The following is a 13,977-nucleotide window of genomic DNA, read 5'->3' as shown; positions in this document are numbered from 1 at the left end:
TGAGTCAGTCCCTCTAAATGATGATAAAATTAAAAAAATAACAAGAGTGACATTGTGGGAGTGCTTTTTTCCGATTCTTTTATTTATTTGTTTTTTCTAAACTCTCCTGCTTCCTAGAGCATATGTCTGTCAGACATCATGCACCACCTTCCAATATGTCCAGTTACAACTTATTTTGTATTCTAGTGCAGGGCATCTACCCTTCATAGCTGCCTGTCCTCTTGCCCGACAGCTTTATTCTTCCAGCAGCCCCCAGAGAAGTCTTGTCCTGTCCACCTCCTCACTACATGCAAGTTTTATCTCCTCTGATTAACATATAAGTAATACCGTCTTTGCACATCATGTGGCTCCCAGGATCTTCAGCTCTTTCCTGATTTCATAATAGCAGGAACATTTTTTTTCTTCCCTCTTACCTGTTTTGATATGGAAATGGGAACTGCATAGATATGCAGAGCAGATAAGGAATATGGAGATGAAAGAACTGCTGAGCTCTCTCCATGATTTTCTGTGAAAAAATATACTGTGCCTTAGTTTGGTTCAGACTATTTGGTCTCCATCCCTTTCCCAGGAAGAGGAAGCAGGAAAAGCAGTTGTTTTCCAGTGTGTCCCAGCTCCCTTGTTTTCAGGACAGTGAGTTTTTTGTGGTACAGGTAAATTTCTTCAGCCTCAGGCAAAACCACAAATGTGTGGAGAAGCCCTCTGAGTGGGCAGGCTGGCAGTACCAGTGGTGGCACTAACTCTTGAGCTTCCCACCTCTGTCTCACCCTACAAATGACTTCTGTTTGCATCTCAGTTCCAGGGGGTAGGTGAGAGAGCAGAGGTCGGAGCAAACTAAGCTTTGCAGTGACTGAGGATGCTGTTCAAGCAGTGGCTGTCAGTGTTATCTGGTACAGTCAGTGCCTCCAGTGATTCTAAGTATGGGTGGGAATGGATTTGTAAGGGTTTTGTGTGTCCTGTCTCAGTGGTGTTTTTTTCTTTTTTTTTTAATTTAGTTTGTAAAACCAGAGTGGCCCATGGAACCAACTCTCATGAGGTGAGTTAAAAACTCTTGCAGCTCTATTTCCACTTCTCTTGCAGCGGTTTGGCTGGTGCTTTCTGATTCTTTAGGAAGGCAGAATGAGGGCTATGCCCAAACCACTCTCCTTCCCACACATCTCATTGGGTTTAATAACACCAGTATTTTTTAGGTTTATCTGAAAGATAGCCAAATCTATCTTTAACCTCCTGTATAAAAACTCATTGTAGCAGTTTCAAGCTTCTATTATCTAGTTTTCTTGCTGTATGGGAACTGTTGAGTCACAGCCTCAACCACTGATTGGGCACCTGAGGCAAGGACTGGGTCAGCCATGGGAGCACAGGTGAAGGCAAACTCCTAGACCCCATTTAAAGGCTGATTACCACTGAGGAAGGATCTCTTTCTGAAGATTCCTCCTTTTTGGAGTTTTCAACCATGAACCTGTATCCTTGGATACGGGTAAGCATTTCTTCCTGGGTTATTTCTTTTTCAGCATGATAATCTTTCTGACTATAATACTTGTAAAGTACCAGCCTAACCATGCTACTTGTCCAGCTGTACACTTGCTTCCAACAGTTCGTTGTCAAGCTCTGTCTGCAAGGCATTTCCTTTGTCAGCCTCTCATCTGGCAGGAGGTTACACCAGGGGGTGGGAGTTTCTGCCCCACCGTGCTTCCCCTCCAAAATATACATAGTACTGGTGAGAAATGGTTTTGTGCTGCAGATGAAGCAGAGATGTGAATAAAGGCAGGCTGGACCCTAGTGAAACTACAGGAATAGCAAGTAGTGTCTGTTTCCAGGCATGTTCAGTTGTAATAATGTGGTTGAAGCTGTGGGAAGAACGGAACTGGTAGCATTATCTGCTTTTCCTCATTCCCGTAAGGCAGTTGCAGTTAAAATGGTTATGTATTCCTGGAAGGAGTGCATTCTCTGTGAGCTTAGCTTCCTCTAAATTTAGGCAAGTCAAGTCCTGATTTAATTCTTTTCCATTTGTGCTTCTTGCCTTCCTGCATACCACAGCTCAGTTTTAAGAATCCTGTCCTCCCTGTTGGCTCCAAGAACGCCTGGCTTCCTTTGTTAGCAACATGGTCACTGTTCCAGGTTTCCCAGCTGCTCCTGAAATGTGCAGTATGTTGCTGCAGCATCTCTGGGAAGTGAAGGCCCTAAAGTAAAATGCCAGTCTAGAGTAACAGAATGCCTACAGCTGAACTTTTGAATGGACAGCGCTTTAAAAAATGTAGCTAGGTTTTTCATTAAAACTTGGCTTGGATCATTTTACAAGCATGACAGACAGTTCTGTTAGTTTGCTGGAGCAGCTGCTATGAATTTTTGCTGTCGTTCCTGAGAGCACTTGGGACTGGGTCGTTAATGAATTTAAGACTTGGTTCTCTGTTGATTTTCCTGTGTAGTATTCCTCTGCAAGTGCAACCTGGAATGTGTGAAGCTTTCAAGGCCTGTCCAATTAGGCCTTGATTTTCATTTCCCTGGTGAATATATCCTTTGTAAAGTGCAGACATGCCTTCACCAGAATTCCATTTTCTGAGCAAAAATTAGACTGAAATATAATTGTAAGCTGCGTTTTATCACATGAACTTATGACTAGAGCAAAAAAGGGTCTCCTGGAAAAAAGCCTAAAGTCTAGCATGGTATTTTACATACAACAATTTCAAAGTTTACAAAGTATTCTCAGGAGTGATCCAAAACTATATTTATTATCAGAGAAGAACTGTCTTGTAAATGTTATTTTATGGGCAGTAATGGCAAGGGAAGTGCAGAATAAATAGGCTGTTTACAATACAGTCTGTCTCAAAGATAGTAGGTCTAGAAGAAATGGTTGCATGTTTTATTAATGGCTCCTCCTATGGCTTTTGGTAATTTGCATAATTTGTAGAGATATTCCCACTGCAAAGTTGACACTGAAACTAGAATGCAATCTGGTCAGAAATCTGCTTTTCTTCGTAAGATGACTAGTCAGAAAGATCAAGTATTGGCTAGCGGGGACAGCTGAAGGTACAGGGCTTGAATTTGGGCTTGGCGCCAGCCTTGTCTGGCAGACTTCATAATTTGCTGTGAATGCACAAACTAGTTAGGTCAGGTGCTGTTAGCATTCGTGTTCCACAGTTCCACATGGCTTCTGTACTGCAAATTGCATCAGCCAGCTCAGCATTTGAATCCCACTTTGCCAGCACCATTTCTGTTAGAAACTGAACAGAGATGATGCCTTGAGGTTCTTCTGTAACAAGTAATGCCATTTGAAAATTATGATACAAAGTATTATTCCCATGTTACTGCTAGATACAGCAGGTCTGTGCTAGATGACAAAGGGCAAGCACACCCTGCAAGCAAATTCCTGGATCTGTATTCATGCGTGCTGAAGGAATGAGACATCCCAATGAACCAGCATAACACAGCACCATGGGAATTTTATGGGTTGTATGCTAGTCCATGGGGCTGTCAAGACAGAGCTTTGCAGAAGAAAGATTTCATGTGGTTTCTAGTAGCTTGGGTCGGTTCTGTGCTGAGAATGTAAATTTTCTGGGTTTTCACACTTCCAGAAAAAAAAAGAGTGACAAGTACCTGAAGGAGTGGTTTCCAGGAATTAACTAACTATTTGCAGAGAACACTTGAAGGATAAGAACAGCATAGTTTTTACCAGTATGATATTGTAGATATTATAAAGGCAGCTGTCTTTGCACAAGGGGGAAAAGAAAAGAACAGTGGTTCTTGCCACCAGTGAAAGGTAAATGATGTTATTGCTGTGAATCGTCTTGATGGACAATGCTGCTGGTTACAGTAGGTTTCTTGCACAGGTTATCACCAGTCACAGATTCAGTCTGTGTGTCAAACAGCTGGCATCTGGTGTAACAGAGACAGCATAAGAGTATCAGCTGCAAGAATGCACTGAATGCTTATATTGACATGAACTTAGAAAACGTTAATCTTCTGAGTTATTGTGCTTATATACAGATGGTTCTGTGATCCTATGTGCCTACCAGATAAGGAACAAAGCAGAATGTTAAATAGGTAAAGACAAAAAAAAAAAAGCTCAGACTTTTATAAACGTGTAGACACTACATCATCTACCATGCTTACGTTTTTGATTAACAAAACCTATTAAATTTACTATTTTTAATGCAGGAACAGAGATGTTATCAAGAATTCAGTATGACAGTACAATGTACAACAAATGAGTAGCTGATCATATATAATATAAAGTAGAAGTGAGAGAACGTAAAACAGAAAAGTTTCTTTTTAAAATCCTTCCAATTTCTATGACTTCAGTAAGATACAGCTTGTGTCAGAAGGTACAAAAACTGACTGGAAGCACATGGTCAGATATCTCATTTGTGCCATGCCAAAACAAGAAGCTCCAGTGTTATTCTGTACTTTGCTGTGGAGTTCTGGGATCCACAGGAATTCTCTCAACCTCTCTGGGCTGTTCTACATACCAAGTAAAAGACTAGGTGCAAAGAGGACAGGGAGAAAATACTAATATGGATGAACGAAAACTCATTTTTTGGAGCTAAGGAGCTTTTATGCAAATGTACATCCTGTGCTGAATGAGGTAGATGGAGGCATAAGAGATGGAAGGTTAGCTTCACAGCTCTACAGTTGTCAAACCCAAAGATGGTCTAACTTGTGCAAGGGAACTGTGCTCAGAGGAAAGGAAGATAAACCTAACATCAGATTCTCTGGCCTTGGTTGGTCCTTACTCATATTGATCTGACTAACAAAATTTTCTTGTGTCTCTCTGGATAGCAAGGCCCAGCATCACTGAAGTGATGAGGGGAGATTCGTATTCAGACAATGAGAGCATAGCTCAGGGTTTTAGGTTGGGGAACAAACCTAAGTTTATCCTCACAGCTGTTAGGGGCACCTGGGTATAAAGTAACTTAATCAGCTTGTGACTGATGACTTTGTGGCATATTTTTTACAGTTCCTTCAAGAGAACTGTGCACCTGGAATAATGGGTCAAAACTGAAAACTCTTGGCCCCAAATTTCCTAGCAGTACTCTTACTAGGTGCTGGAAAAAATTATCTGATTTTGTGGGTGAGACCCCATTGCTTATGACACTGCCACTGTACTGACCCAAACCACGGGAAATACTGCTGCAGAGGAAAACTTGTATTGTTAGTACACAGACCTACGCCTTCACACTTCTGTTACTCTCATGATACAAGCTTGTATTCGCACAGACATGGTTGGCTGTAATGGTCATGTATTTTATCATTTTTTTTCTTCTAAAGACTTGTAATTCCAGTAGCATTCTTAATAGAAGTGGGTAAATGAAATTGTGAAGAGCTGAGATTAAATTTTCATTGAAAATGAAAGTTATGCTGTCAGTTGTGTCTGAAGAGTTTGTGTCAGTGAAATGTAATAATGTAGGACTTGCTGCTGAGAAGGGATCCACACTTGGTCAATGTATATCCACCAGTAGATGTTCCCACTCACTGCTTGTTGGTGAATATGAAGTTATTGAAAGATTTGTGCACAACTGTGTGTGTTTTCAGATGGCGATCATCTTCAACCAGGAGGGTCTGAAAGCTGTCCGCCCCCCTTGCGTCATTCAGAGTTTCATCAACCACAATGCTGTGCTGTATAAAGTGTTTGTAGTTGGGGAATCCTACACAGTGGTGAAGAGACCATCTTTAAAGAACTTCTCTGCTGGAATCTCAGGTATATGGTGCTCGTTTACAAGGAAGCAATTGTTCTTAGAGCCTTAGCAACAAACAGCTCAAAGGAAGCTCAAAAAAATCTTTGAGAAGGTTGATTAAATGAACACATCTGGTTCTTATATGTTATTTCTTCTGTATTATTTCTGTAAGAAGGGGGATAACTCACGTACTCTGGAATATATATGAATGACATTTATATAGTAAATATTTATGCAACAGTAAACAGTGTCTTACCTGTTAGAAACAGTGTTTTGTGTAATGTGGAAGTGTGGAGCCGGAGAAATTCTCTGATTTCCTAGTAAGGTCACATCATTTGTTCCGGAGTTTGTTTATAGATGTGCTTTGAGAGGATTTCCTGGATTACATGGCTTCAGAACTTCCTTTCCCTATTTTTACCTTGATTATATATGTGTGTTTAAATTCAAAATCACTTGTGCTTTCCCCGAAATATGAGACCCATTGTTGTAAACCTTGGTGCAAGTCTCTTTGTTTCGTGGATACCAGCTGTTGGAGAACAGGAGGAATGGTCTCGTCAGTAAGAACAGTGATCCTGCTATATGTTACTAGAGAGCAGTCACATGAAAGGTTTTCATAAGAAGATTCTAAAATTTCCTGTATGGAAAAAGAATTCCTTCCTTTTGATGGACTTGAGATCTACATTCAGTGGGACATCGAAGCAAGAAGGAATTAGCAGTACATGGATTTCTCTAACAGTGAGCAGTTATGAACACAGACAGGGTCCTTCTTAGGCAAAGATGTGTCTTCTTCAGTCTGTGCCACACTAAGTGTACATAGGCTGTTAAAATGCTTGCTGCTCCCTGGAGCTCATGGTGGATGGAGTCCTGCAAGTGGAAAAATCCAGCAGGTAGCAGGAGTGAAAGGGATCAAGCTGAAGGAGATGAACAAACAAGTGCCAATTTCTTGTGACTTTTTGTAGTGATTTCTGCTAATCTTAATATATCAGTGTGTGCTCACCATTGTTTCCACACACAAGGATATACTTTGTTAGTTTATGTGGAGTTCAGTAGGATCCTGGTAAAAAAAAAAAACCTTGTCTGTAGGTGTGTATGGCAGTAGGTCAGATATATTTACTTTTAGGTGTGCTGTGTGTCCTGATCAAATGAAGTAGGCTGCGTTCATATAAAATACTATGACTGACTGTGGTTTTGTGGAGGAGAATATGTTAAGGCATCTTTAAAAATGCCTTTGCTAATATCTTATCCATTAGTGTAAAACCTTAAAGTTGTCTGGAAGTTTATGTAAAATGCATTGGGTGGGCAGATTAGGGTAAGTTTCTGGCTTTCTTTCCCATTTTAGTAGAGTTCTGGGCTACAAGTACCTACCTAACATGGGTTGTGAGGCACTCCCTGGACCTGACTGTCTGAAAGTACAGGGCCTTTCAGAATGGGAGGAAAAGCAAGAAGAGAATGTAATGGTCTCAGACTTTAGAGAGGATTTAAGTTTGCTTGTCATGGTTCTCCCATCTTTATCGTACGCGGCCCTGTGGCTGCTTTTAATGTCATGTCAGAGGCCAGCAAGCTTTCTGATCTGAGCAGTCATTATTGAATGTATCAAATTGGTAGAAATTAACTTCATTATTAATTGATTTTGTTTAATAGATGAATCAAAACTAGTTTTTATTAACCTCTCATAGCTCTATTTAACTGAGGGCTGAAGTCTGGAAACCACGGCTGGCCCGGGCCATGTTTTGCTGCCTATGCTCATAGCCAAGCTGTGAGTAAGAGCATACTTCAGGGCAGATGGTGCAGGGAACTATCTAGTATTGATCAAGACTGGATTCCCTGGGCCGCAGTGCCATCTGCTGTTCTTTGCACTCATCCTTTGGAAATTAAAATCCTCTATACATCTATTTACACCCTTCTTTTAATTCCAGACAGAGAATCGATATTCTTCAACAGCCACAATGTCTCAAAGCCAGAATCATCATCTGTCTTAACAGCTGTAAGTATACTTGTTCTTCTTCCTCTAGCATAACTGGAAGACTATCTAGTCCTTTCTTATCAAAGTGCTGGTAGTTAGCAGCTCTCCTTAAGTTGTCTGCCTCCATGTTGCCGGCTGAGGTCTGTTCAATATAATGAACCAGCATGGCTGTGTGTCCCTCTGGTATTCCTTACCGAGCTCTGGTGAGGAAGCACTGATCAGCAGGCCTGTCTGCTACACACCAGGCCTGGACTCCCCAAAGCCGGGGAGAAAGAGAAGAAGTTTCTGAATACAAATATCTGCCCATTCCCTGTCTAGAGAGCTTCATAGGCATAAATCATCCTCAGTTCTGTGAGGAAAGACAAATGGTAAAAATTCAGAGAAAATGCATTGGACAGGACCATAGAGGATCAGTAGCTGATGCAGTGCAGGCTTTGCTGAGCTGCAACCAAAGGACCATTTCTGGGGTCTTCTGAGTCTAGCCATGCAAGCAGGTGCATGGATTAACGCTCACATTACCACGCCTTTTAATAAGCTTTGTACATATGAATCCAAATAAGGCCTCAGGTACTCTACTGCTGTGAAAGTTACTTTGCAGGACTGAGTCTTTAAATCTCTGAGTCTTCAGATTCTTTTCTGTTTCACGAACTCTATTTGGGAATAGTTCTCTAGTCAGCAGTGATTAATTTAAATTGTGTGCAAAATGTGCATGTGTAAAATTTTAAAGCTGTAATTGTGCTATTTGTAAATCCCTTGGTGGGTAAATTTACGTTTAAGTTTATGTAGAGAATATGCTCTTGTGGCTTACCTGCCACCTCTCTCATGCACATACATATTCCATGCACATTTCTGTAAGCGTGCCAGTGTCTGCTGCATAACCTCTTGTTTAAAACGTGAAAAAAATTACATCTTCCAGTCATAAGTAATCTAAATTATTCTTGATAGTACACGTCTGTAGAATAACTTATAGATGAAAATTCACACAAAAGCTATCCACTTTGAATTAGCTGCTGCCTTGAAGATACCAGCAGAGTTGTGCTGTATAGTTCAGATGGAGCTAGCAGGTACAAGTCTGTCTTATCAGTCCCACAGGCAGGCCATAATCTACTTGTAATAACAGAATTGTATCCAGAACAGCTGCAGCACAGGGTGGCTGAATTTATTTTTCTAAGGTAAAGATTTAGTACTTAAAATAGTGGTTCTCCATTTATTCCTACACTGTCGCATATTTTAAGGAACTGCACCAATATGAAACAAAGAACTAGATGCTTTAGAGTAGGTGAACTTCTGCTGTATGTAGGATTCTGAATTATTAAAGAAATTCCTGTTTCTCTTTTGTGCTACCAGTTCTCTGCAGTTTGGTGGATATTAGACCTGGAAATGAAATTTAAGCTTTGCACTTAAAAGACTGCTTCAGACTCAGTTAGTAATGTGTCCTTCTCCTCTATAGCTGGATAAAATCGAAGGAGTATTTGAGCGGCCAGATGATGACGTCATCCGGGAAATCTCTAAGGCACTGCGGCAAGCTCTGGGAGTTTCCCTCTTTGGAATCGATATCATCATTAACAATCAGACTGGGCAGCATGCAGTCATTGATATAAATGCATTCCCAGGTGAGAAAGGCCTTTCTACTCACGCTATCCAGAACCCACGCAGTGTGTGCTTAGTGTTAAGTTTTGCTGCCAGTGTCTCATATAATTATTTCTCAGGTGGGGAAAGGGAGAGCAGCATGCAGAATTGTACAGAAATCAGATAGTGTTTAATCTAGCAAGGACAAAGTCCTAGTTTAGATATGGAATGTGCTACTGAAATAGTAGCTTTTAGGAGATGCAGTCAAAGTTTAGTGGCTAGCTGTTGTGCTGAGCTGTTGCTCAGGAACTGAAGCACAGGGCTGTGTGCTGGGCTTGAACTTTCTAGGTCTGTTTTTCATTCTGAAAACGAAGAGAGAATAAATTCTATTTTAAGAAAGCGTCTAAGATTATTTTTCTCTAGACTCTGTACCATTAAAAGTGTTGAGGGGGTGGAAGTAGCAAACTGTTCCCTTGAAAATCTCTTCCTGTGCAAATTGATTCTCCTGTGGAAAGATGTCTTGTGCGCAAAAGCAACAATAGGAGGAATCTAAGGAAGATTGCATTTGCGGAGGAGTTGCTATAGAGTTTTAAATATCCTTGAAGGCTCTCATAAGCGTATCCTGGAATAAAACAATAGAATGCACATGTGAAAATTTGTCCGCTTCTTTAGTGCATTATATGCCTTGGAAGCAGCTGAACAAAATCCTTGACCACTGAAATTGTTAGGAGTTACAAGTGTGTGTAACAGCAGAGAGAAATGCTCTGTCACCTGTGCTAGATTTGGTAACCTAACATAGGAAAAGATTATATCATCTCTTGACGCTGTTCTACATAGAATTTTTCTCTGAAAATATTGCTATCATTACTTGAATAGTCTTGTCTGTTTTCAGAGACGTAGCCAGGCTGTTACATAGTTTGTTTAGCTTATCATTTAATTTTCAGTATGACTGAGATATCTTCACATCTAGAAGTCTTGCCCTAAATCACCAATTTTCTTAATCTTTCAATCCAAGTCCTCAATCCCAGTGCTGCCCTGTTGTGCCTCTCCTGTCTGTGACTGGCTTTCTCTCAAACCTTCAGGCCTGCTATTCACAGATCACTTTGCTGCCTGGTTCCACCATATGCTGTTGATGCAGTCTGCAAATCCATGAAAACTATCTTCTGCCAAGAGCAATGAAACTACCTAAATCAGAAGTCAGATAGAGCCAAATCAGCTTTATGAAAAGGTTCCTGTTTCAGAAACTGGATATTGAAATGAGTGGTGCAGGACATCTCTTTTTCAATCCTACATTTTGCAATATTTTGCATTCTGTACTTTTAGATGATTTTTTTATTTGCAGATACTGTTTCAAATTTGGTGCTTTGCACAGACCAAACTACTGAATTTCTTGAAACATTGAAAAGTCCAGACTGGGCAACAGCTAGTGGCAAATTTAGCAACTTAAACAGGCATAATATTTCCTTGTAGTGGCATCACCTTGCAGAACTGCCTATAGCCTTGTGCTCTGCTGTATGTCTATCCTAATACTACAGTTTTTGATATTCAATGCAAGTCCTGCATTTCAATCTGCACAGTAATTAGGCTTTGAATAGACATTAACTTAGTATTCTTTTCAAGATACTTGGGAGCACAGGAAAGCTTCTTGTGCACAATTCTACATTTTATTGCACATGGGATTTTTTTTTTTATAGTGACCTTGTGAAGATAGCTACTGACTCTATCACCATGGCAAAGAGTGTTGAAAACTGCTTGGAGAAAGTCTAGAGGACAACAGCAGGGACTAGACATATGCAAGAGAAGGCTGAGGGCAAGCAAAGCAATATTCAAATCTGTAAAAGACAGCAGAACTGAGAGAGAGATAGACTGATCTTAAAGCTGCTAAGATCAGAGGAGAAGTAACAGAGTAAAATTCAACAGAAGAAAATTTACATCTCAACACAGAGATGTATCCCTGTTGGCTCAAAAGCACATTCAGACAGGGCAGATGCATTTCCCTCTGTGGGCCAGTTTGATTCAAAGATGAGTAGCTGCAAGGACTGACTTCGTCAATGGAGCCAACTCTTTGCTAATGAGAAGCTGAAAATCAGCACTGCTCAAAGGAGTCCCTGATGGGTTGTGTCAGCAGTGAGTTCAAACCATGCAATCTGTGGAAGGGGCTTTCCCTCTCTTCTTCCTCTAGTCTTTCTGTCCTGGAAGGATTGCAGTAGATCTAAATGGAAGCCAAATTAGACATTTTGGGGACCTGAAGTACTGCTGCTTAGTGGGGAGGGAGAGAAAGAGGTATCTTTTCAGCCTCTTTCACGGAGCTCTAGCTGCATCTTGGGGCCAGGCCTGACCAAAGCCTTCCCCAGCTGCCCAGAGGTTTGGCTTCCTTGTGCATTCTCTTTCATGTCTACCCAGCTTGGAGCTCATTTGACCTTGCCAATTCATGGATATCATATTGAGATTAATTGAACATTAGAATTCAGAGTAGGTGTACCTGGAGGAGGATGTTGTTGTCTGTTATCTACTTCATTTAGCATTAGTGGCAGTTGGGAAAGGTGTTAAAGATAAATGTCTAAAAGCCCTATTGTGTCTCCTGCTATATAGAAAACTGTCTGGGCTATATTTAGCTGTGGTTACCAGCTGAGATATTTAACTGTAGGTCTGTCACGTAGCACGTGGGTTTTATGTTTGTCTGACCTCAGGTAACAGAGAAGGGGCTCCATGAAGCCTGCTGTTGCATCACAGCAGCTGATCTCAGCAAGCCTGAGCAGCAGCCTGCCAGCGGGATGTGTGAGCTGCTGTTCTGGATGCTCTTATGTGGTAGCTGGGAAGCAAGGCCCTGGGTCTGGGCACACGGTTTGTGTGTATGAGCACGCTGCCACAAATGCAGGCTGTGGGCTATCCAGTTCTCTTTGCCCTAGGGAAGATGAAGAAAATCAGAGTAATCTGCCAGCTTAAGGAAAGTCTGCTAAAAATCTGGAGCGTAATACCTAAGTTAGTGTAACACTAGCTTAAAAGTGCTCGTGGGCACTTAGTGGCTCTGCAAAGCTCAAGCAGACAGGGTGCTTGTTTTCTGTGGAGTTCCTGGACAAACTTCCTTCCTATCTGTGCTCTGCCAGAGAACACTAGAGACTGTTTTCATCACAGCAAAATGCAGGCTTCACACTGACAGGTATTTCCATAGTGGTTTCAGAGGGTTATGTTAGCGTAGTGCTTGTAGCATCATGATCCATACTGCTTGTGTTTTAGATGTCCTCTGTCTGATTCCCTGTGTAACGTGAGCCCTGACTTTGTTACCAGTAATCTCTGAAGGCATAATTTCAGTTACCCTTCTTGATGCCTTATTGTCGCAGCACAGTAATGTCCCACAGTTGTCATTTTGAAAGATGTGCAGCAGCAGTCAGGGAACAGGGTGAGCCAATATTGACAGTTTGCAGCCATCCCCGTCTTGTGGATCAGGAGCTGAGACACATTTGTCCTCTTCCTCCCTTCCTTGTATGCTTTTATACTTATTTTTTTGCTATAAGAACTTTCTTCTCAGTGACCAAGCAGAATTATTTAAGAGTTTCCATGCAGTGTGCAGTGGGCTGGCACTGCAAATGTATGAAATGTATAGCTTTCTTACACTGTAACATCTGCTGATTTCAGGGCTTTGTAACTGGCTTTCTTATTCCCATTAAATATTTAAAGCCACTTCTTTGTGAGTTTACCATGTGCCCTCAGACAAGGCTGGTTTGTTTTCATCAAGCAGACATAAAACCATCTAGGGTCTATGGGTCTCCTCTCTGAATATTAAAGCTGTTACTATGGAGATGGCTTATTCCCAGGGAGCCAGGAGCACTCTGAGTAGATTTGAAGGCTAATCCCATGTCTTTTACATAAGCAAGAAAGCATAACAAGCGTCTCTATCAGAGAGGTGGAGCTCTTGTTCTGGCTCCCATGGCCGACTGCAAGAGCCTTGGCTGTCCCTGGCTGATGGGTGGGTTGTAATGTGGGTCACCTGGAAGGTTTTAAATAGCCGATTTGTTTGGTGAATTTGTGTAAGGGTCTTTGAGACAGGAAAACTGGGAGTTGTTGTCACACAAACCAGTAGAGATATGAGACCTGTTCGGGAGTACCTAAGAGAATTGTGAGAGAGTGCAGTAAAATCCAAAGCAGTGTGGCAGCCTAAGTAAGAGTTAGTTAATTAACGTGTGGGTTATAAATACCCCGCAAAACCACCACATTTATCTCAAGGTTGAATTGTCCTCTTACCTTGTGTTTTTCAGGAAGTTGGTTTCTTATTGCCAAAGGAATTTGGCTTTCAGAGAAGAAGGGAGATTCAAATTGAATTATTTATGGCTCTTCTGCCCTCTAGTCATGTTACTAAAAGTGTTCTAAAATGTGCATTTATTTGTGGTCTGCAGTTCTGCTGTCGTGGTGATCTGTGTGAGTGTGTGCTATTCATGTGGAACTTTTAAACTGCCATTTATTGCTTTAGTCTCCTATATTAATATTAGGTCACCTTCAAAATACTTCTATAGGCATTCAGAAACATTCAGCCTAGCCCATTTAATACACTGAATTTCACATCACCTCTAAATACTAAATCAAACTGATACCAATTTCGGCTAATGCAGTAGTAGCTAAGGTCCATTTCAAGACATTATATAGACATGTCGCATGTCTGATTCAATTTTACAATGAATGTAATAATAAAATTGTGTCTATACCAGAGTTTAAAATAAACCAAGACTCTGTACACCTGCTGTCACAAAAAAATGTAGTATCTCCTGTTATTTGACCATC

The 13,977-nt window shown here is 41.1% G+C and overlaps 1 protein-coding gene across 1 annotated transcript in view; it reads left to right on the top strand.

Moving 5' to 3' along the window:
* ITPK1 (inositol-tetrakisphosphate 1-kinase) overlaps positions 1-13,977 on the top strand; it is a 135,481-nt gene that overhangs the window by 114,129 nt on the left and 7,375 nt on the right. Inside the window, exons 7-10 of the mRNA XM_085225530.1 lie at positions 993-1,033; positions 5,527-5,692; positions 7,586-7,653; positions 9,083-9,245. Coding sequence (XP_085081656.1) covers positions 993-1,033; positions 5,527-5,692; positions 7,586-7,653; positions 9,083-9,245 — 438 coding nt within the window. The remainder of the gene's footprint in view (positions 1-992; positions 1,034-5,526; positions 5,693-7,585; positions 7,654-9,082; positions 9,246-13,977) is intronic.

Source organism: Meleagris gallopavo, chromosome 5 (assembly GCF_905368555.1).
Source record: "Meleagris gallopavo chromosome 5, MGAL_WU_HG_1.1, whole genome shotgun sequence".
Classification (NCBI taxonomy): Eukaryota; Metazoa; Chordata; class Aves; order Galliformes; family Phasianidae; genus Meleagris; species Meleagris gallopavo.
This window is presented reverse-complemented; position numbering and strand designations above follow the sequence as displayed.